The sequence below is a fragment of the Rana temporaria genome, chromosome 10, assembly GCF_905171775.1.
Source record: "Rana temporaria chromosome 10, aRanTem1.1, whole genome shotgun sequence".
Classification (NCBI taxonomy): Eukaryota; Metazoa; Chordata; class Amphibia; order Anura; family Ranidae; genus Rana; species Rana temporaria.
Window position 1 is genome coordinate 93741285 of NC_053498.1, and position 25105 is coordinate 93766389.

General features: G+C 40.4%; 1 protein-coding gene across 7 annotated transcripts in view; it reads right to left on the reverse strand.

Moving 5' to 3' along the window:
- LOC120915320 (serine/threonine-protein kinase BRSK2-like) overlaps nucleotides 1-25105 on the reverse strand; it is a 375368-nt gene that overhangs the window by 52016 nt on the left and 298247 nt on the right. For 4 of the 7 annotated variants that reach the window (XM_040325720.1, XM_040325718.1, XM_040325723.1 and 1 more), the window contains exons 7-9: nucleotides 18432-18500; nucleotides 14713-14859; nucleotides 10635-10666 (exon numbers count right to left, since the gene is read on the reverse strand). In XM_040325720.1, coding sequence (XP_040181654.1) covers nucleotides 10635-10666; nucleotides 14713-14859; nucleotides 18432-18500 — 248 coding nt within the window. Of the gene's footprint in view, nucleotides 1-6309; nucleotides 6328-10634; nucleotides 10667-14712; nucleotides 14860-18431; nucleotides 18501-25105 lie in introns of all 7 variants that reach the window. The other 3 variants (XM_040325719.1, XM_040325717.1, XM_040325721.1) reach the window with 1 other exon arrangement.

Consider the following 25105-nt stretch of genomic DNA (forward strand, 5'->3'; position numbering starts at 1 on the left):
ATTATAATTTCTCACACTAGGAGGTCAGCAATAGGTGTTTTTCATACTTCCTCAGTACAAGTTTCCATTAAACTCACCTAGAAAGTCTACCTGCAGGCTGTATTGTCAAATCATTTTTATGAGACTTATGTGGCAAACGTTTGAATGAAATACAGACATGCAGATTAGTCACCAGAAAGAGATCTCAGTGGCTCAATCGAATATCTCTGCTTTTGCTTAATAAATTTGAACTCTAATTAAACAGTCAAATGCATTGCTGAAATACATATGTCGTGTTTTACCTACCATAGGATTGTATTTGCATTCTTTCATTCCTGAAATTTATATTTACATATCCCTTCCACACTTTACAGACAGGTAGATGACCTGACTTTTCGCTGCTGCCGTTATGCAACACAGCTTGGTCAACTCTCTGCCCCCTGCCTGTGATTGGACAGTGAGGGAGCAAAAGTAGACAGCTGAGCTCTTTCCTCCTTGCAGTAAGTTTCTTGTCAGCACATGTGAATGCAGCACATCTGATTGGCCTCTAGTGTTAGCCCTTTCATGCACACTGTGAGCGCTACGGTTACATCTGAGCATTGCGTTTTTGAGCATTTTTTGGGCGTTTGTATGGGTGCTTTTAATTGTTTTTGTATAGCCTTTTTAAATAATTTTTGAGCTTTGGTGTTTTTTTATTAGCCAATAGAGAAAAACATCATATGTTTTATCATTTGTTGCTATGTTTTTCCGCTTTTTAATCCACTTTTATTTATTTATTTATCTTACTTTTTTAAAGGTTAGGGTTGGGGTTAATTTTTTTATTTAATTTAATATTCATTTATCTTTTTACTTAATATTATGTATTTATTTTGACAGGTTAGGTTTAAGGTTAGGAGTCAATATTACGGTTAGGAGTTAGGTTTAGGGGTTAATATTATGGTTAGGGATTAGGATTAGGGATCAATATTGGGGTTAGTGGTTAGGATTAGGGTTATGGGTTAATATTAGGGTTAACTGTTTGGGTTGGGGTTCATTTTTTATTTTATATATTGTTTTTTAACTTATCTTTTTCTAAATAGGTTCCTTTAAGATAGTGCATTGTTGGTTCACTTACCTTTTCCTTAGATTTTCCTTCTAAATGTTTTTTTTTCCTTTCTCTGAATTTCTCACTTCCTGTTTCTCCTCAGTAAACTTGCCACCATCATCTGAGCGGTGTTTAGTCAGCCAGAACAGCTTACTGAGGAGGGACAGGAAGTGAGAAATTCAGACAAAGAAAAAAAAATTTAGATGGGAAATCGAAGGAAAAGGTAAGTGAACCAACAATGCACTAGCTTAACTACTTGCCGCCCCCCGCTCGCCCCCGACTCCCGTGCGCGTGCCCAGCAGGCATGATCACCGCCGGGCACACGCGATCGCTCGTTACAGAGCGGGGACCGGGAGCTGTGTGTGTAAACACACAGCACCCGGTCCTGTCAGGGAGAGAAATGCTGATCTTCTGTTCATACAATGTATGAACAGAAGATCGGTCATTTCCCCTAGTGAGGCCACCCCCCCCTACAGTTAGAACACACCCAGGGAACATACTTAACCCCTTCCCTGCCCCCTAGTGTTAACCCCTTCACTGCCAGTGGCATTTTTATAGTAATCCAATGCATTTTTATAGCACTGATCGCTATAAAAATGCCAATGGTCCCAAAAATGTGTCAAAAGTGTCCAAAGTGTCCGCCATAATGTCGCAGTACCGAAAAAAAATCACTGATTGCTGCCATTACTAGTAAAAAAATAATTAATAAAAATGCCATAAAAATACCCCCTATTTTGTAAACGCTATAACTTTTGCGCAAACCAATCAATAAACGCTTATTGTGATTTTTTTTTTACAAAAAGTATGTAGACGAATACATATCAGCCTAAACTGAGGAAAACAGTTTTATATATATATATATATATATATATATATATATATATATATATATATATATATATATATTTATTATATATATTTTTATATATATTTTTGGGGGATATTTATTATAGCAAAAAGTAAAAAATATTATTTTTTTTAAAAATTGTCGCTCTATTTTTGTTTATACCAAAAAACTAAAAACCGCAGAGGTGATCAAATACCACCAAAAGAAAGCTCTATTTAAGGGGAAAAAAGGACGCCAATTTTGTTTGGGAGCCACATCGCACGACCACGCAATTGTCAGTTAAAGCGACGCAGTGCCGAATCGCAAAAAGTGCTCTGGTCTTTGACCAGCAATATGGTCCAGGGGTTAAGTGGTTAAAGGAACCCATTTAGAAAATAAAAACGAACCTTTACAACCCCTTTATTATTATGTATTTACTTTGACAGATTAGGTTTAGGGTTAGGAGTCAATATTAGGGTTAGGAGTTAGGTTTACCGGTTAATATTATGGTTAGGGGTTAGGATTAGGGATCAATATTGGGGTTAGTGGTTAAGATTAGGGTTAGGGGTTAATTTTAGGGTTAAGGGTTAATATTTGGGTTTTCTGTTAGGATTAGGGGTTATGATTAGGGTGTGAGGTTGATATTAAAGCGGTGGTTCACCCTCCATAGCAACATTTGAGCATTAAATTAGGCATAGTAGCGCGAGCTACAGTATGCCTGTCTTGATTTTTTTCGCCCGGTACTCACAGTGCAATCCTCTATAGAAGATTCCGACTCCCCGCGGGGAATGGGCGTTCCTATCCAGACGGAGGATGATTGACGGCCGGCTCTGGCACGTCACGCTCCCCGAAGACAGCCGGAGTAGGTCTCGGCTCTCCACGGCGCTATACGGCGCCTGCGCACAGACTATGCGCAGGCGTCGTGAAGAGCCAAGCCTATTTCGGCTATTTCTGGAGAAGCGTGACGTGCCAGAGCCGGCCGTCAATCATCCTCCGTCTGGATAGGAACGCCCATTCCCCGCGGGGAGTCGGTATCTTCAATGTACTATTGCACTGTGAGTACCGGGCTATAAAAATCAAGACAGGCATACTGTAGCTCACGCTACTATGCCTAATTTTATGCTAGAAGAAAAACATTTTTTTTTTTTTTTGTTTATAGGGTGAACCCCAGCTTTAAGGTTGAGATTATTTTTTTATTATTATTAATTTCATTTATTATTTATGTATGTAATTTTTTTATTATTATTTTTTATTATTTTTTAATCATTATTTGTTTTTATTTAATTATTGTATTTGAGCAGAAAAATGCACAAAAATGTGCGACAAAATGTGCTAAAATGCTTAAAAATGCCCAAATCATTTCATGCCTTTCTATGGAACCAAAAAAACACTTAAAAAACACACCAATCTGCCCAATTCAAGCTACAAAAAAAATCTCCAGAAAGTTTTTGAGCTTCAGACGACGGTGTAGTGTAGTGGAAATGTGAACCATCTCCATGGAAAATAATCGTTATTTTTCTCCTGCAGCATTTTGGAGCTTTGAGCTTCAAACTACACAATGCTGAAGTGTGAATGTGGTCTATAAGTTAAATTATAGTGCTTACACTAGCTGTATTTAAAATATATTTCTAATATATTTCTAATAAATACACCACTGCTTTAATTTATGCATTCTTAATATCTGCTTGGGATTCAGCTTTAACAAATGCTCTGCCACACAGGAAGTACATTGTTTTCTTTTTGTTTGTTTTTTTTGCTTGAAGTTGAACAGCTCATAGACTTGCATTGTCAGCATAGTTATAAAGCAAAATCATTGGGTAGCAAATACAAAGTCTGAAGCAGAACATTTGTATGTAAAGTCTACTACATATGGATGCAAAATGTAAATACAGAATTACATACTATGTATAGAAGCTAGGGGCCAGATTCAGAGACATCTGCGGCGGCGTAACGTATCGCTTTTACGTTACACCGCCGCAAGTTTTACGGGCAAGTGCTTGATTCACAAAACACTTGCCTGTAAAGTTGCGGCGGCGTAGCGCAAATCCCTCCGGTGCAAGCCCGCCAAATTCAAATGGGGCATGGATCATTTAAATTAGGCGCGTTCCTGCACCGAACCTACTGCGCATGCTCTGTTTTGAAATTTCCCGCTTTGCGCGAAATGACGTCGCACCGACGTCATTTTTTGAACGTAGACGTGAGTTACGTCCTTTCCTATTCACGGACGACTTACGCAAAAAAAAAAAATTAAAAATTCGACGCGGGAACGATGGCCATACTTTAACATGGCAAGTCTAACTTTAGGCCACAAAATAGCAGCTTTAACTATACGCCGGGAAAAGCCGACTAGCGACGACGTAAGAGAATGCGACCGCCGCGCGTACCTTCGTGAATCGCCGGAAAAATTTAATTAGCATACCCGACGCGGAAAACGACGCAAACTCCACCCAGCGGGCGCCGAAGTATTACACCTACGTTCCGAAGGCGTACGAAGGCGTACGCCTGTCGGATCGAAGCCAAAAGCCGTCATATCTTGGTTTGAGGATTCAAACTAAAGATACGACGCGGCAAATTTGGAAGTACGCCGGAGTATCAGTAGATCCGGCGTACTTCTTCTGTGAATCTGGCCCTAGGTTTTTAAAACATTAACATACACTGATAAAATTATTTACATCAAGACGTATATGCATATCTATACATTGGAAAGACTATACATTTTTTTAAAGGGTACCTTTGCAGAGAAGGAGCATCTGTAGATAAAAACAAGCGTTGCAGCTTTGACCAAAGTTGAAAAATACCTTGGCTATATAAGTGTAGTACATTTACATACCCAATGAAGCCAGACTGGAAAACTCCTAGGATGTTGCTAAGGACATTGCTAAGCGATGCCTAGCTGTTACTGTGCTCCACCACCAATAGGAGTGAACTCTGAAAGGCTGAGCTTTAGAACTACTGCATCAGGGATGAGGAAGCTCATGTGAGGGGGTTTCAATCAGAAAAAGAGCTGACTCCTGTGATGGTGAAGGGGAACCGTAACAGCTAGGCATCTCTTAACAATGTCCTCAGCAACAACCTAGAAGTTTTCTAGTCAGGCTTTATGAGGTACATAAATGGCCTACACCTATAGCAAGAGCATTGTTCAACTTTGTTCAAAAATGCACAGCTTGTTTTTATCTACAGACATCCCTTACCTGCATAGGTAGTTTAATGGTGAATTATGCCTTTAACCATCTGCCGACCACGCTATAGCCAAATGATGGCTACAGCGCGGCCGGCTATTTCCGAGAGGCCTCCCGTGATCGTGCCCGCCGTGTGCCCGCTGCAGGGTGCCAACAGCGCAATCTGTGACCACAGTGTCTGGAGGATAATGTGATCAAAGATTGAGGTAAAGAGCCTTTCAGTGGCTCTTTACCACGTGATTAACTGTGTCCAATCACAGCTGATCACAAATGTAAACAGAAGATGGTTATGGGCTTTCCTTTTCTCATGCTGATGGCAAGAGGAGAGGAGAAGAGAATCGATAACAGGCTTCTTTAAAAGGGACATGTACCTTCATAATCAGGGCACTGATTATCAGTGCAGTCCCAACAGTGCCCACCAGTGCTGGCAATTTGTGCCCATCAGTGCTGCCAATCAGTGCCCAACAGTGCTGCCAATAAGTGCCCACCAGTGATGCCAGAAAGTGCGCACAATTGCTACTATTCAGTACCCATCAGTGCCTCCTCATCAGTGATGCCTATCAGTGCCTATTAGTGCCCATCAGTACCGACTATCAGTGCAGCCTCATCAGTGCCTCCTTATCAGTCCCCACCAGTTGCACCTCATCAGTGCAGTCTACTAGTGCTGCCCCATCAGTGCCGCCTCATCAGCGCACATCAGTGAAAGAGAAAAAATATCTGTTTGCTAAATTTTCTAACAAACTATGAATATCTTTTTTTTTTTCTTTCGGTCATTATTTGTATATTTAGCAAACAATAAAAAAAAAACCAAGAGGTGATTAAATACCACCATTTGTGTGAAAAAAAAATTATAAAAATGTTGTTTGGGTATATGCTGCATGACGGCGCAATTGTCGTTTAAAGCGTGACAGCGCTGAAAGCTGAAAGTCATGACAGAGTTTATGGAGCAATGTTAGCATTCACTGGCAGACACTAAAGACACCAGTGTTATTTATTCACTAAAGAAAACATAAAATAACTGTAAAGATCTTGTTATTTCTGAAGTAGACTACAACCTTTGTGGTGCAGGAAGAGCTTTACTTCAGTCCCTGCTCTGGAATAATACATTCTGAGGTTTCTGGAAATGCTTTGATTTTAATTACTTCTAAAATCTCATACACTGCATGTAATACAAAGTAAAAGGTAATATGGACATAAGATAATGATTATAGAAAACATAAAGAAGATAGAAATCCTCTTACTGGCTTTCTCCGGGGATGCTGCATTAATTAAATTAAAACATATTTACACATTCTGTGTTAAATCCCATTTCATTAACTTGGTTAATGATCTATTATATTCCAAAACATGTTTTAACAATAAAAGATAACATTTAAATTACATTATATATGTACACAGTCAAAACGGATATTATTGAAGTGTAACTTTTGCTGAACTGTGTATGACCTCAGGATTTTTCACATAACACTTTAGCAATGGCTCTAAATATTAATAGGTGACAACTTTGTGTGACAGGGCAATATCACACTGTAGGGTGGCATCACACTGTGACATCAAGAGAGCACAAACTGTTTGGTAAGCTTCCACCAAATATATTTAAAATTTTTGCATTATTTTTAAGCATGTGACTGAAATGCAAATGTAGTGAATGGGTAGTTGCAGGAGCACTGATTTCTTAATTTTTATGTCACAAGCCATGTTAAGCATTTATTTGTGCAAATATATAAAATCAGAATCTATTACTGGCTTAAAGTTCCGGCCTGCATCTAAACATCACACTTTTAGCCTGTGTGAAGGGAGTCGAACATCATATATAGTAACTATTTGTTTCTATTGCTACTATATTGTATATGACAGCTTCCTGTCAACGGTTGCTAAGGAAGCAGCAGGTGTTGACACCTGCCATGTCCGTAGCAACCAGTGACCTCACCCAGCTCTATTTATTTACTGACTGGGAATATCCATCCTTTATAACAGGGGTCTCCAAAGTACGGCCCGCGGGCCACATCCGGTCCGCTAGGCCGGTTTTACCGGCCCGCAGCTAGAGTCATTAGACTCGCGCATGGACGGTCTTTGTGCCAAAGCATTGTGGGGTTGCAAAACCTGTGATGCATACTCAGCCCCGGCAGTATGCAGCACAGGTCCCACAACCACTCCCCGCGCTCTGCCTCAACCAATCCCGGAGCTCGCTCGGGCCTCGACCAATGAAGTGTAACAGCGGGGCGGGAGCCAAGATGGGGAAGTGCAGAAGGTCTGCACTTTAGGCACAGTGCACAGCGGTAAAGTACGGAGAGACTGATGAGCAGGAAACAAATGTGCAGAATGGGGATGAATTGGCTATGTTGGGGGCACAGTTGTTAGTGTGGCGGGGGGGGGGGGGGGTGGAGTTGATTGCTCTGAAGCGGACACAGTTGTGGAAGGGTATGGCAGTGAGGGGGACACAGTTGTGGGGGGTTATGACACTGAATGGGACATAATTTGGGGGAGATTGACATTGAAGGGACAAAGCTGTGGGGGAGTGGTTATGGCACTGAAGGGGACACAGTTGTAGGGGGTTTGATGGCTGTGATGTGGACACAGGGGGATCTGATGGTCTGAGGGTGACACAAATGTGCAGAGGGGCTCTGATGGAGACATCAGTTGGCAGGGATCCTCTGATGAGTGATGGAGACACAAATGTGTGGGGAGACTCTGATGGGGACACAGATTTAATGCACAATGGAAGTTTAACTACAGTATGTGTAAAATTTACGATGTGGCCCTCGAAATGAGAAGTTTGGGGACCCCTGCTTTATAAAAAGGATTGTATGACATCACTGACCAAATATGGACATATGGGCATATCTGGTCAATGACACAACCAGGGAGACCTTGTTCTTTTGTTTATTTTTTGCTGCAGGGCCTTGGGAGATGTCATTCACCATAAGTCAGCAGCGAGATCGGATTTGTCCGTCAGTTGGTAATTTTTTTTTCAGCAGGTGTCGTACAAGTGTATTTCTTTACTGTTTACTTTTATTTTGTGTGAAAAAGTTTAGGCCTAGGGTTGTAGAAGAAGGCCCTTGCCCTCATCAACATGTGGGGACGATGCTTTGTCAGGAGGTTTTCTCTGGCAAGGACACCTCCCATGTTGAGCTCATGTGGCCTGGTACAGTTCAGAAGGAGGATGCACGCTTACACCCTTGCACCCCCCTTTTCTGGTCTGCCAGGCTGCATGTTTGAGTAATGATGTGGTATAAATTTTTTGGGGACTGGTGCCTATACTGTTTTTTTTTTTCTTTTGCATGGGGTCCCCCTTGACATCCATACCAGGCTTCAACAAGGATCAAGGTCTGGTACATGTTTTTTGTAACGTGTTTTAAAACAGCTGCTTACTGTCTCCTTTGGAAATCTGTATGGCAGGGGGACAAAGCAGAAGCACAACTGGGAGACTGGGACAGTGTTGTCATTCTAAATCAGGAAGTTCTTAAGGGCCTTAATTGAGCATCATCAGATATCATTTATATAGAAAAATGATTTTGAAATAACATTAACGTGGTAACATTTTACTGTATAGGAGATTTTAGTGAGGTTTAGTGGATTTACATCTACTTTTAAACATCTTTAATGTAAAACGACTATTTTAAGTACAGCACCGAAAAAGGTTAACGTGACTGAGGTTAAGCAGCTGTGTGCTTGGCCACAATTTATCATGGTCTCCTGAGAATCCATAGTGCCAAACCCCTAAAATTGCCAGTGTCAGGGTGCCAAGGGGACGTATGGACCTAATTAAGCATTTACTTTCTAAATTACTATTATCTAATACATTTTGTAATTAGTTTAATGCTGTTTAACCACCGTGTCTATACTGTAATGAAAGGCTGCTTTAGCAAACAGCTTTTAATATTTTTTAGTATTTGTTTTTCCCATCACAGATTGATTAGATTTAAACATTTTAATGTTCAGGCCCATTCTTGGCACACAGTGGTTACCTGTCCATCTATTCCTCCATATAAACTCCAAGATGGAATAGGGGAAATTATTTAATATATGAAAATGACTTAATTTATAACAAATGATATTCCCTCCCATAGTCTTTGAAGGATTTAGTGGGTGATTGACAGCAATGATGTTTTTCTGCAAAATAAAATTAGCCTTAACCTCACCATACACATTGCAATCACTTTTGGATTTTATATGATGATCTACCTAACACCTACATTCGCACCCAGTCAGGCAGACCCTTGTGCTACATACTTGTTGGTGGATCTAAAGGAAATTGTTCAGTCAAACTGTATAATGTGGTGAACTGGTGAATTGGGTGGTTTCTGAGGAAAAATGGTTTGACAAAGGGGCGGTCCTTGTTGCCCTGAAACACACAGCCACACCTCCACGCCACCCACGTCCTCCCCTTGGAACTTGTGAGTCTTGGAACACTGCCACTTCGCTGCTCCAGCGCTAGCCCTGGTATACTCCTGGATATCAGCTCTACCATCCCAGCCTGCTGAGAGAACTACCATCCCAGCTAGCTCATTGACTCTTGCCGCCACTGTCACGTGGCTGATCAGTCGCCATTCTCAGAGTCTCCATCAGCAGAGTCACCACATCCTGCTGATCAGACCTTCATCCCCTTGGTAAATCCCCCCAGCTGATCTCCACAGTCCCCTGCTGTCTTCATCTTGCGGCTGACATGCCGCCATCCACAGCACCTTTCCAGCCAAACAGATGTCCTCTCCCAGTGGCTCCTACAGTCTGATCGTAGAAACCCAGCCGCAACCCTGCTGATCTCTGCATAGTTTCCACCAGGGTACATGTTTTTACAATGTCGCCAATTTTGAATGTCACCTTTTTTTTTATCTCTGACTTCAATTGTTTTTAGACTAATTGCACTTAGATGGTGGTGCATCCCACTCCTCCTTGTATACACAGTGTCTGAGGAAAGGCCTGTCTCTGAAAGTCTGCATAATTCCTCAAGATCCAAACAGATTTATACTTCAACTGTTATTTTTCCACTGCAGGGTTTAATCTGATTGGTCGTTACAGGAGTCCAAACATTTTAAACTCACATGCACTCACAGCGGCCCAGCCTATGTAAGGCAATGACAGGCTGACATTGGCTGCGCTGTCCACAGGTGTTTGCATGTAATTGCACATGGTGCAATCACCTGTTAGAGATAGATCCCCTGGACCCCGGTTTTGCACAGATGTCATCTTGCTATCCCAGCTTAGCATATTTCCTTACTTTTGCCTATGGATGGATCCAATTTTTTGGGAAACTATAATTGATTTAAAGCCTTTCCTCCAAATATATTTGACTATTTACAGTAAATGAATATACCTGCAAATTAAGTTTCTAAATGTGTAAAACGCAGACCAAACTAAACATAACAGTTCTCCCAGCACAATGGCCAATTTTCTAATACTGTATATGAATATTAGAGGCCAGTGAAAGAAATGACTCTCAGTAAGATGCTCTGTGCTCATGTGAAGACTACTGAATATTAGTACTTTTGGCCACACTATAGATCTGTCTATAGAAAATATATACGGTAACACAATTGGCTTTAAACATGATAATTATGCTACTTACAAATACCACGAATGCTTCTGGATCTGATCTAGCTGCAAGACAAAAAGTGTAACTTGTTAGGATTTTATTGTTATAATACAAAGGGAAAAGAAGAAGAATTAAAGGGGACATTTTTTTCCGATATATTTTGTCTGACAACTCAACCCATCCTGATCTTACCACTTTGGTATATATGTGATTGGCAATAGACCAGGTTCAACGGTCCTCCTGTTCTGAAGATGCTGCTACTCTGGAGTCCCTCTGTCACAGAGCTTGTGATCCCGGCTGCACATTGTTGTAAGACTCAATCTGCTGTCACTCCTCTTGTAGGTAATAACTACTCAATAGCAATGCTGGGACATTATTTTGGCACCAAAGGCATAATATACCCACTGACATCCCTTGTTTACACTTGTGGTGGGGGATGTAAAAATATGTGGTTAAGCTGCGTTTTTACTGCCCACTCCCAACTGCCAGCATTACTGTAAGTTAACATGACAGCCAGAGGGGGGTGGTACACATGCCTTGTCCATGATGCTTTGTTTCCCAGCTCTTGCAAAAATTGTACCACCTATTGCATTTGAAGTCCAGTACTGCCACCAAATGAAGTGAATAAAGTGTAATGCACACATTATGGCATAAAGCTGCAGGCTTTCAAGAGACACATATCACCTCCCAGGCCCTGCCCTTTGCTCTCTGAAAAGCAAATCACCATGGAATGCTTTTAAGAGGGCAATGCAAATGTAAGCAGGACCTTAGTAACATGCCCCTTAATTTGGTGTCAGTGGGAGCATTTTATGTTGGCGTTAGTAGGAATAGTGTACGCCACATTTACATTGTTGTCAGTGGCACTCACTAACACCAGTGTAAGGCACATGTCAATGTAAAGGGCATTATTTTCTCACTGACACCAATATGAGGGGCATTATTTTCCTCCTGATGCCAATGTGAGTCCCATATTCCATGTTCTGCAGCACTCACTACACTGTAGTATTTTTATCCTATGAATGTCAATGCAAAATAATTTTTGGCGCTGAATACTAGACATGTGCATTCGTTTTCGTCTGAATGCATTTTCGTCCAAATTTTGGGTATTTTCGTTATCTTTTTAACAAACGAAAACGAACACTCAGAATCCGAAACCCGAAAGATCTGACATGAAAAAATTATTTATTTTCATTTTCGTTGCTAGAACAGTTCCATATAGATAGGAGATTCGACATGACACTGACATGTTGAATGTGCCTAACCTTAACTCTATTAGTCCAAGATTATTCTACATAGAGAGAAAAGATTCGACATTATAGAGACAGTGTTGGGGTAGACCATTCAACAGGAACAACGAAGATTCGACATAGCAGAGAAAAACATACAAACGTCGAATCTGTCATTGAAGGCTTATGGTGTCTGTCGAAAGTTCTAAGAAGATTCGATAAGCAGCTAAACCGTATGACATCGCAATCTTACATTTCCGGTCAAATATTCGGCCCATAGGCTATAGAAGAATTTGAATGTTGGTTAACTAGTAATAATAAGAATTTATAAATATAATTATTACTAGTGTCATACAACATTATAATTCTTCTATAGCTTGTAGGCGGAACATTTGACGGGAAATGTACAATTGCGGTGTTGTACAGTTTAGCTCCTCCGTCGAATCTTCTTAGAATATTCGACAGACACCATAAGGCCTCGTACACACGAGGCTTGTCGAGTTTCTCGACGACTTCACAAGGAACTCGACGAGCAAAACGATGTGTTTCGCCCGTCGAGTTTCTCGGTCGTGTGTACGAGGCCCAAACCTTCAATGACAAATTCGACATTAATTTGGATTTTCGGACGAATGCATTTTTTAACGAAACAAAATAAATAAAAATGAAATTCCGAAACTAAATATTTCAGTGTGCACATGTCTACTAAATAATAATTTCAATGCATTATTCACAGAGCATTCAATATTGTACAGCAAAAATTAAGCACATGTTTCATGTTAGAAAGTTAATGTTTAATATTAATTCCCTTAAAACTCAATGATCACACTAATATACCAAGAGCTGTAGATCTTAAAACTATTATAGGGGTTCCCTGAGACCTGAAATTTTAGGTTTCTCCCAGAGTAAAAAAGTTGAGAAACACTACTCTAGACTCTAAATCAGACTCATAAACATTTGGGGTTGGGCATGGAGTGCACTGAACACTAGATTATAGAGCAATATCTCTGAAAATAGCATTTTTGTCAAATTAAGTTAAAACATCCTATAAACTAACAACAGAAGTTGGAATTTTAAGAAATGTCAGGTCTTCTTTAAAAGAACACACTTCCAGCTCCTGCAGTGGTGTCACTTGTATCAACCTTATCATTAGAATTTTCTTGTAAATGGAAAAAAATATATATATTGCAAAAATATTGTTACATTTATTTAAAAAATGTTGCTTTTATCATACTCACACTACAGGTAGCAACAATAGCATTCTTCATCAATAAGGCAAGTCTGATATTTTAGAGGTTAGTGCACATGTTAGGGGGGTCAAGGGTTAAAGTTAGAATAACGAGTTGTAAGGGTTAAGCATTTGATTAAGTGTTAGATTTTTTGCAAATAATTAATAAGGTGAGTATAAGGATCAAGTCAGTAATAGGGTTAAATGATAAGGCAAAATTTCAGGGTTTGGGTAAGGAGTATTATAGGTTATAGGTAAACTATGTTGATTTGGGATCAATTTCACTTTAAATTTAGACATGTAGGTTTTTTAACTCTTATTTTATATATGGCAGTACAATTTTTGTTTTTACAAAAAAACATTTAATACAGAGAGATAGCAGAAGTCGTCTACTTTTGTCAAGCTATGTAGGAGGACAAGTCACTGCTCTGTGTGCAATTGTCAGCTTGAGCTACTGACATACATAATTGACAATATTTTTAGGCGGTAGGGGAAACTTAAATTCATGCCAAAATAAGGTATAATTTACATGTGCTGGCTTGAAAAAAATATATAATTTTGTATGCAATTTTCAAATTTACCTGGCTAAAATAAAACAAGTGCTACTTTTTTAGCACTGAAAACTACAATACCAGTTCAGTTCTCAGCTTTAAATCTCATTGCATTATTTATATATTTATAAAAAAAAAAAAAAAAAATATATATATATATATATATATATATATATATATATATATATATATACACACACACACACACATAGGGGCAGATCCACAAAAGAATTACGCCGGAGTATCTATTGATACGCCGGCGTAATTTTTAATTTCCCGCGTCGTATCTTTGTTTTGTATCTTCAAAACAAGATACGACGGCATCTCGGGTCGATCCGACAGGCGTACGTCTTAGTACGCCGTCGGATCTAAGATGCAATTTTTTGGTGGCCGCTAGGTGGCGTTTCCGTCGTATTCTGCGTCAAGTATGCAAATTAGCTAGTTACGGCGATCCACGAACGTACGTCCGGCCGGCGCATTTTTTTTTACGTCGTTTGCGTTCGGCTTTTTCCGGCGTATAGTTAAAGCTACTGTTATGAGGCGTACTCAATGTCAAGTATGGCCGTCGTTCCCGAGTAGAAATTTGAAATTTTTACGTCGTTTGCGTAAAGTCATTCGCAAATAGGGATTTGCGTAGAATGACGTCACCGTCGTGAGCATTGGCTTGTCCCGGGTTAATTTCGAGCATGCGCACTGGGATACCCCCACGGACGGAATGCGCAATTTAAAAAAAACTTTGTTTTTCCGTCGGGTCACGACGTATTTAAATAAAACACGCCCCCATCACAGAGATTTGAATGCCGCACCATTACGCCGGCGTAGTGTATTTTAGATACGCTACGCCCGGCGCATAAATGCGCCGCTGTACGTGGATCTGCCCCATAGTATCTATGTGTGTGTGTATATATATTATGCTGCTTACTGCTGCTTTAGATCCTGGCACTGTGTGGTAGGAATTTGCATATTCTGAGACACCCAAAATGGGCAACGTATACAGAAGGAAAGAAAATGAACGTGGAGGAGAATTCATTTCACAGCTTGTACAGTACTGTTAAAAAGCAGAACAGCTTTTAAAATAATTGGATGGTTGGAAATAATAAGTAACTAACACTAAGCCTTTTCTCTGGTTCCACTTCGATCATGCCTCGCAGCAGGTTCTGACAGTCCGGTGGGATAAAATGTGGCATGTGAAATACACCTCGCTTCACTTTTTCTAAAAGCTGGCGCAAGTTATCATCATCAAATGGCAACGCTCCCTGTAAGACAAGAAATTTTATAAAAATGTAAAAATTCTAGTTTTACACTGTATGTATAAGTTTAGATAGGGACTGGACTCTTTTTTAATATAATCATACATTTTGTAAAGTCGTTCATTCTGGGGCTTGTAATTAACGTTTCACAACTATATGTGAATGTTAGCTCAGTGAGGCTCAATATAGGTTTGCAGCACCATAGCCCTTCATGGTTCACCTTCTAGCAGGGTTATTTTGCAAGGGGTACATATGTTAGTAAGGCTTTCCTTTCAAAAGTATTCTGGTAGCTAACTGCCCTGCATCTACAAATTGGCTCTAGATAAGTTTTGACCTGTTTTAAATTTTTCTTATGGTTAAAAAAACAATGGAAAAAAACGATCGTCTGTGGGGAAATCCATCGGTCAAAAATCCATGCATGCTCAGAATCAAGTCGACGCATGCTCGGAAGCATTGAACTTCATTTTTCTCAGCATGTCGTTGTGTTTTACGTCACCGCATTGGACACGATCGGATTTTTAACCGATGGTGTGTAGGCAAGACTGATGAAAGTCAGCTTCATCGGATATCTGATGAAAAAATCCATCAGACCGTTTTCATCAGATGAACCGATCGTGTGTACAGGGCATAAAGTTTTCTTTAACATACTATGGTTTGATCATGTCAAGCATCGTACACACGACCGGTTTTCTCGGCAAGAAAGCTGCTGGGAGAGCTTTTTGACGTGAAAACCGTGCGTGTGTATGCTTTCTCGTCGAGAAAACTGCCGGGAATCCCGACGAGAAAAATAGAGAACCTGCTCTCTATTTTCTCGTCGGGATTCTCGGCAGAGTGTTTCCTGCCGAGAAAAAACGTTCTTCAGTATGCTTACCTGTCCCCAGGTTAACCCGCACATGCTCTATGATACTTTGACGCTTGTGCGGTAGCATACAAGGGTAGTGTAGGGTGTAGCAAGATGGCGGCGATGGCAACGAATGTGACGAGCACCGGCTCATCGTAGTCGATGACGTCACCGCGTTCTTGCCATTCAAAAGAACAACGGTTCTTTTGAATGGACTTCTGTATGCAGGGCAAGCTTGCCAGGAATCCCGTCAGGAAAACCAACTTTTTTTTTTCCTGACGGGATTCCCGCCCATGTGTACAGGGCTTCACACTCATTTCCATTAACAGTAGCACCATTATTATATTGTTCTTAGCAATTTTGTAACTATTTGTATAAACTATGTTTAAAATGATAATACTATTGTAGCCTCCGAAGAATAAGTATCAATATATGAATGCATGAATACAAAATGTAATTTATTCCTGCAACATATTTTTCGTAACGCTATTGAGAAGGTTTGATATCTCAACTGAGCAGCTGAATGGGAGTCTACCACCAATATTAAATGAACTGCCGGTAAAAACAATTACATTTTACAGTCCATTTTTATTTCCAACATCAGCCCCATTGCAATAGTTTAGAGTCAAATGTGAACTGATAAGGCCACAGTGAATGACAATGAATATTTTTTTTCTATTTCATATGAAAATAAGATTATTATTTATTTTTTTTGTCAATATTTTACTTTATCTCAAATGCATAAAAATGTACATACCATTTATCATAATAAATGTATCTACATGTCTGATGTTCATGTTTAACAAGCGATACCTTAAAGTGACACTAAACTCAAAGTGTACATTCTATCCCTCTCTGTTTTATCTATCAAATACAAGTTTTTTTTTTCTGGCGTTCTCAGGCATTCTATTCTAGGGTGGCTACTTTCATTCTTTATGCCCCCTTGTGCACAGTAAAACCTTGGTTTGAGAGCGTTTTGCAAGACAAGAAAAATATTTTATTAAATTTTGCCTTGATATACAAGCAATGTTTTGATATAAGAGTAGCGTCATGTCACAAATGAGTCTACAAAAAGAAGAGAGGAGCCTCTAAGTGTAGCAATATGGTTACATTTAATGAAGGTACAACATTTAGCAACTTATTGCTACACTTAGAGGTGTCTCTCTTCTCTTTTATACCCTGTAAAAAAATGCTTTGATATACAAGTGCTTTGGATTACAAGCATGATTCTGGAACGAATTATGCTCGCAAACCAAGGTTTTACTGTATTTGAAAGTAGACACCTTATCCTGCTTGCCCATGAGATTGACTATACATCTAGGCATTCAGCACTATGGGAATTGTAGTAGACATAGAGCGGAGCATGTAACCAGAAATAAAGGTGATGCTCGCTTTACTCGTGCGTGCATCAGTAGAGGATTGGAAAAGTGCAAAGGAAAATAAAGAGGCCTGAATACAAAGGTAAGAGTCTTTGATAACAGAGTCGTGGTATACTTGATATTTTGGAATAATTAATGTTAAAAAAAATATTGTCAAGAGATTTATTTGATGGAACATAAGAAAAAGGAGGGATAGAATAAATATGTTATTTTTGTGTTTATGAATGATTTTAGTATGAATGGATGTCTTGAATTACGAAATTGTGGTAAATAAATACTGTGTGCACCATACTAATAGGGCACTAATGATGGAGGGGAAAGATGAACATTTTTGCATGACTCTTGTCCAGACATTATTGTGGGAAAAAGACCGATATGATTGTATTTTTGTACTCTATAAACTGCTACATAATATGTCAATTCTATATAAATCAGTAAGAGTCGTTTAACACTGGAAACGCATGTGTTTGAACACGCACATTCTAATGTGGTCCCTCAATTTGACAGCCCATCTGCAAAATGTACAGGAATGTGCAATAAGTAGTGCAAGCACTACTTTTTCAAATCGCTCCACAACAAACGGTATGGTTCTGCGGTACTATGCGGTTTGGTGGTGCCATTAACAATCAGTTGGCACCTGCAAATGTCTTGCAAGGGCAACGCATTCAAATGCAGTGCAGGAAACACGCACAAAATATGCTATTTCAGCAGTGTGATGTTCAGTAACCCTTACCAAAGTAGATTTCACCTTATTAGTTGAAAACATTTGAAAAATTAAAATTAGAATAGGACTACTATTATTACTTCTTGCTATAGATTACCGCCGTGCACACCTTTTTTTTTTTGTCTTATTGCATATAGCAAAAAAATACATTTTCTGCACGAGTTTAACACAGTTTGGTACAGTATATGTTTTCTGTTTTAATATTTTTATTGAACATTTTTCAGGAATAGGGTCCATAACGCAGGTGGAGCATATCAAAAGAACAGGTATAAAAGAAGAATCAAATTTTATATCACCAGTTATTTCCGATACAAAGGGATGTCAGATAAATTAGAGATTCAACATAAAGGGAAAAAGTTCTCATAGAGCAAACAGCAGTCCCACTCCGAAAACCGCCCACTGGGGGGAACATTAGAACCCATACTTTGCCACCACCCACCGACTCGCCGGCATGGGCCGTGAGCAACCAAAAGTGGAAACAACACAACTAAATGAAAAGGGAAGTGCAAATCCAAGAAGGAAGAGGGGTGAGAAGGGGGAATTCGAAGGAATAAAAACCAAAGAAATGAAAGAGACAAAAGAAGAGAAAGAGGGGAAGAAGATAGAGAACAGTATGTGTCTTCTTAAGACTTACCACTAGGAGAGCAAATAGGATAACTCCACAGCTCCACACATCGGCCCTACGCCCGTCATACTTCTCACCCTGCAAAAAGAAAAAAAGCATTTTATTTTTTTGTATGTTCCAACTATGATTTGTGGTTCTCTCATAACAGTAAATGCTATCTTGATTAGTGATAAGCTGATAAGCCAAAATATCATTTGATTCTAATTCTTCAAATTTAAATGACATTCCATTCAGGTAAATTGGGGACCATTTTTTATTTTGGTTAGACAAGCTATAGTAATGTGCATGGCATGGGAAACCCCCCACTCAGCAGAAATCTTTCTGGATAGTGGACAGTTAAGCCTCGTACACATGTACGGGTTTCCCGGCTGACTTTTTATCGCCGGGAAACCCAAGGGGAAAATCGAGAACCTGCTTGGTAACTTTTTCCCCCTACACATGACCGGGTTTCCCGATAGGAAAACTGCCATGAGAGCTTTGGTCAGGAATCCCGGCCGTGTATATGCTCCATCGCAGTGTTTCCCATAGGAAAACTGCCGGGTTAAAAACCGCCGGGGATCCTGGCGGTAAAAAAAGAGAACTGGTTCTCTTTTTTTTCCCCAGCAGTTTTTCTGTTGGGAAAACTGCGGTGGAGCATACACACGGCTGGGATTCCCGACCAAAGCTCTCATGGCAGTTTTCCCGACAGGAAAACCAGTCGTGTGTATGAGGTTTTAAGTACAAGGCTGGGAAGAGGCTGGGCAGGGACACTTAGAAAAATGAATGTTACTATACTAAAGCCTCATACACATGCTTGGTTTACTTGGCAAGAACCAGCAAGAAAACTGCTGGCAGAGCTTTCTTGCCGAGTATACCGAGCATGTGTTCGAGGCTTTCAGGTTTCTCGTCAAGAAAACTGCCTAAAATCTTGACAAGAAAAATAGAGAACCTGCTCTCTATTTTCTCGTTGTGATTGTCGGCAGTGTTTTCCTGCCGAGAAACCCGAGAGTGTGTACACTTACCTGTCGCCGTGGAAACCTGCGCATGCTCGAAATGACTTTGACGCATGAGCGGTAGCTTCCTAGGCATAGGTAGGGTGCAGCAAGATGGTGGCGACAGCATTGAATGTGACGAGCGCATGCTCGTCATATGCGATGACGTCACCGCGTTCTTGCCATTCAAAAGAAAGCGGTTCTTTTAAATGGAGTGTCTGTACACTCGGGCGCCAAGAGATTCTTGCCAAGAATCTCGTCAGGAAAAACAACATTTTTTTCCTGACGAGATTCTGGCCCGTGTGTACAGGGCTTAATACTGCAGTTATACTTTGGAGAAGTTTCTCCTTTACTGAATACAGTCCAGTCAATTAAATCAAAGCTTTTAAATGTGTGCTATATTTTTTGCAAAACTCCTGGGTGAAATTCTCTGAACCTCAAATAACATCTAAGGTGTAAACATTTCCAGCACTGTGTGTACAAGCTGTTCATAACAGCAAATAGGAATTACTTTGTACATGTACAGAATGTTAATAATCAGGTGACATTATTTTATTTAAAGCAATCTATCATAATGTGATTCTAAATAAATATAGGCTGCCTATTTATTTAGGCCTATTAGGCCTTTCTGTGCTTGTTTCCCGCACTGCATTCAAAGCCCATTGCCTTTGCAATCTGCAGCAGGTGAGTACCTTATCACATGGTGTTGCAGTACCATGCGATTTAGTGCAGGGTGTTTTCTAAAAGTACAGCATGCACTACTTTTTGTGCGATCTGGTGTGATTTGATCATTTGAATGGGCTGAAAATCGCACTGCAGGCGAACGCACAGAAATATCATGTACCATGTTTCTGTTCAATTCTGGTATGAACCAGCCCTTAGGGCAGCAAAAATACATAACAGCCCAGTGCCTGAAGAGGATCCTCCTACTGGTTATTAATTGCTTATTTAGCTATATATACATTAGATGGCGGTAAGAAGCTTCAACAGCAGATGTTATCAAGAACAATAGCCGTTAGTAAGGATAACCTATACCTTACAAGAGACAGCAATAAAAAGACTTAAGGGACGAATATCGGGCAGCATCGGCATGTGTGCGGCAGCCGGTCCAGCAGAAGAGGCATGACTGAAAAAGGTCTGCCGATTGGCACCCAATCAGTGCTCTCAGCCAATGATCAGTGAATATACAGTATCTATAAACTAGATAGAAGTTTGCTGGGTCACTGTAGAGCACGTTTTCCATAGAAAGATTTTAGAATTTCCTTGTGTAAATACAACTAGATTTCCAAAGCTAATGCTAGTAATAATAATAGGTAATGTGATCATTCAAAATTAAATGCAGCACAGGAAAGCAAAGAAATAATCTGCAGGGAAAAAGTGAATGACTATTTGTTAACTCTGGATTGAAAAAATACTACAACAACATTATTTAAAAAGCCCAACTTCACATTACTGAATTGCCCAAATATTTGAAGGATATTCACATATTCAAATCTCTAAAGAGTATATACTGCCGACCTTGATCTTGTATGCATATACAGTGCCTTGAACAAGTATTCACACCCCTTGAAATGTTCCAAATGTTTTCATGTTACAACCAAAAACGTAGATGTATTTTTTGGGGATTTTATGTGATAGACTAACACAAAGTGGCACATAATTGTATAGTGAAAAGAAAATGATAAAGGTTTTTCAATTTTTTTTTTTTACAAATAAATATCTAAAAAGTGTGGGGTGCTTTTGTGTTTACTCTGATACCTCTAAATAAAATCTAGTGAAACCAATTGCCTTCAGAAGTCACCTAATTAGTAAATACACTCCACCTGTGTGTAATTTCATCTCAGTATAAATGCAGCTGTTCTGTGAAGCCCTCAGAGGTTTGTTAGAGAACCTTAGTGGGGGGGAAAAACAGCATCATAAAGGGCAAGGAACACACCAGGCAGGTCCAGGGATAAAGTTGTGGATAATTTTAAAGCAGGGTTAGGTTATAAAGAAAAAAAAATTCCCATGCTTTGAACATCTCAAGGAACACTGAGAAAACCATAAGAAGTCCAGTTTGCTGTTTGCGAGAAGCCATGTGGGGGACACAGCAAACATGTAGAAGAATGTGCTCTGGTCAGATGAGACCAAAATTTAACTTTTAAAAATGCTATGTGTGGTGGAAAATTAACACTGTACATCACCCTAAACACACCACCGTGAAACATGGTGGTGGCAGCATCATGTTGGGGGGGTGCTTTTCTTCAGCAGGGACAGGTAAGCTGGTCAGAGTTGATGGGAAGATGGATGGAGCCAAATACAGGGCAATCTTAGAAGAAAACCTGTTAGAGTCTGCAAAAGACTTGAGACTGGGGCGGAGGGTCACCTTCCAGCAGGACAATGACTCTAAACATACAGCCAGAGCTACAATGGAATGGTTTAGATCAAAGCATATTCATGTGTTAGAATGGCCAAGTCAAAGTCCAGACCTAAATCCAATTGAGAATCTGTGGCAAGACTTGAAAATTACTGTTCACAGACACTCTCCATCCAATCTGACAGAGCGTGAGCTATTTTGCAAAGAAGAATATGCAAACATTTCACTCTCTAGATGTGCAAAGCTGTTAAAGACATCCCCAAAAAGATTTGCACGAAAAGTAGTTCTACAAAGTATTGACTCCGGGGGGCTGAATACAAATGCACTCCACACTTTTCACATATTTGTACCACTTTTTCTTTGTGCCACTTTAGGTTGGTCTATTACATAAAATCCCAATAAAATACATTTTTGGTTGTGACATGACAAAATGTGGAAAATTTCAAGGGGTATGAATACTTTTTCAAGGCACTGTACAGTAGAGATTTGAACTATCCAATGCATGTAACTAGATTTTTTGTATGTTGATCAACGCCATAGGGGAACTTTATATTGGCGCATACAGTGCTAACTGAGCAGAATTGGAAGGAGCCTATTTATAAAGCAGTGAATATGTCTGTCACCAAGCATTTCCTAGTAGCAAATCATTCACTGTCAATTAAAACACAAGCAAAACAGAAAGATTTACCTGCAGTGAATGTTTGGTGATTGATTGTCAGGTTTACTCAGGGCTGAAAGGAGGGGGCAGGAGGGGAAGCTGCCCAGAACACAGTATTTTCATCTGGGAAAGGGGAGAGAGTTGTGTTCTGCCGGACTCTTACCAGACCTCCTGCACAACATACTAAAGCTCACCCGATTGTTGCTGCTGTTGTTAACACAGAAAACAGAGGAGGAAATATTTCACTACTAGCCTCCTCTTTGACGTTCTGCAATAGATTTCACTCATCACAGCTGCAGACTAATAGCCAGATTCACGTACGGCGGCTTAAAGTTATGCGGGCGTAGCGTATGTAATTTACGTTACACCGCAGCAAGTTAGAGAGGCAAGTGCTGTATTCACAAAGCACTTGCGTCCTAAGTTACGGCGGCGTAGCGTAAATGTGCCGGCGTAAGCACGCCTAATTCAAATTGTGAAGAGATGGGCGTGTTTTATGTAAATAAAGCATGACCCCACGTAAATTACGTTTTGAACGAACGGCGCATGCCCCGTCCGTGGACGTATCCCAGTGCGCATGCTCCAAATTACGCCGCAAAGACTTATTGGTTTCGACGTGAACGTAAATTACGCCCAGCCCCATTCACGGTTGACTTACGCAAACGACGTAAAAATTGAAAAATTCGACGCGGTTCTGACGTCCATACTTAACATTGGCTGCACCATCTTTTTGGTGGTTTATCTTTACGCCTGAAAACGCCTTACGTAAACGGCGTATCTTTACTGCAACGGCCGTGCGTACGTTCGTGAATAGGCTTAGCTCGCTGATTTACATATTCTAGGAGTAAATCAGCGTACACGCCCCTAGCGGCCAGCGTAAATAGACAGCCAAGATACGACGGCCTAGGAAGACTTACGCTGCTCGTATCTTAGCAACATTTAAGCGTATCTCAGTTTGAGAACACGCTTAAATATACGACGGCGCAGATTCGGAGTTACGACGGCGTATCTACTGATACGCCGTCGTATCTCTACCTGAATCTGGCTATAAGTGAGTACTGCACAACTACTGGACAACTTCCTCTGCCGGCTTCTGTGTTAACAAATGACAGGAACAATAAGGGGAGCTTTCATATCCTGTGTAGGTCCTATGCTGATTAAAGCCTTGATATGATTGGGCCTATCGCCCAATCGATTGCAGCCAGCAGATTATTGGTTGAACTCAGTGGTAGCTCTTTAATTAGGCAAATTAGACACTTTCGTGGCCCAGCTTTGAGCTACAGGGGACCTTTTTTACTGCAAATTTCCAAAGCAGCTGTTCGGCCTTTTAGCTGCGATTTCCACATACGGTTTAGATGGGAATTTGGAGAGCTGGCGGCCAACAGCGTCTTTATCAACAGCTGGTTGTTAAGGAGCGGGCCAGGAAGCCAGCCGTTCCACCCTTAACAGTCGATGAATCATCATCAGCTGCTCAACATGGGGGGGGGGGGGGGGGGGGTTTTCACTAACAAAAAAAACAATGACCCCCAATGTGCCGATCTGAAAAAACAAACAAATAACAGGTCCATGCCCATTGCTGGCTTCCACCGTCTGCAAGCTTCACTGTCTAACATTAGCCCAATAGCCACAGTAAGCTATTTTATATTTTTTATTTTTTTTAATGACTGCTCTTTACTGATCTGCAGCTAGTGTTGTTTTCTAAAACTGCCAAAAAGGGGCGGTATATGTAATCTAAAAGTAATTCTTTACTTAACCACTTGCCGACCGCCGCATGTATATGTACGTCCACAGAATGGCACGTACAGGCATATGGGCGTACATGTACGTTCCTGCCTTTCCACGGGTCTGGGGTCCAATCGGGACCCCCCCCGCTACATGCGGCGGTCGGATACCCGCGGGGAGCGATCCGGGATGACGGCGCTGCTATTCGTTTATAGCCGCTCCGTCGCGATCGCTCCCCGGAGCTGAAGAACGGGGAGAGCCGTATGTAAACACGGCTTCCCCGTGCTTCACTGTGGCGGCTGCATCGATCGAGTGATGCCTTTTATAGGGAGACTCGATCGATGACGTCAGTCCTACAGCCACACCCCCCATCAGTTGTAAACACACACTACGTGAACCCTAACTCCTACAGCGCCACCTGTGGTTAACTCCCAAACTGCAACTGTCATTTTCACAATAAACAATGCAATTTAAATGCATTTTTTGCTGTGAAAATGACAATGGTCCCAAAAATGTGTCAAAATTGTCCGAAGTGTCCGCCATAATGTCGCAGTCACGAAAAAAATCGCTGATCGCCGCCATTAGTAGTAAAAAAAAAATAATTAATAAAAATGCAATAAAACTATCCCCTATTTTGTAAACGCTATAAATTTTGCGCAAACCAATCGATAACCGCTTTTGCGATTTTTTTTACCAAAAATAGGTAGAAGAATACGTATCGGCCTAAACTGAGGAAAACAAAAAATGTTATTTATGTTTTTGGGGGATATTTATTATAGCAAAAAGTAAAAAATATTGAATTTTTTTCAAAATTGTCGCTCTATTTTTGTTTATAGCGCAAAAAATAAAAACCGCAGAGGTGATCAAATACCACCAAAAGAAAGCTCTATTTGTGGGGAAAAAAGGACGCCAATTTTGTTTGGGAGCCACGTCGCACGACCACGCAATTGTCTGTTAAAGCGACGCAGTGCCGAATCGC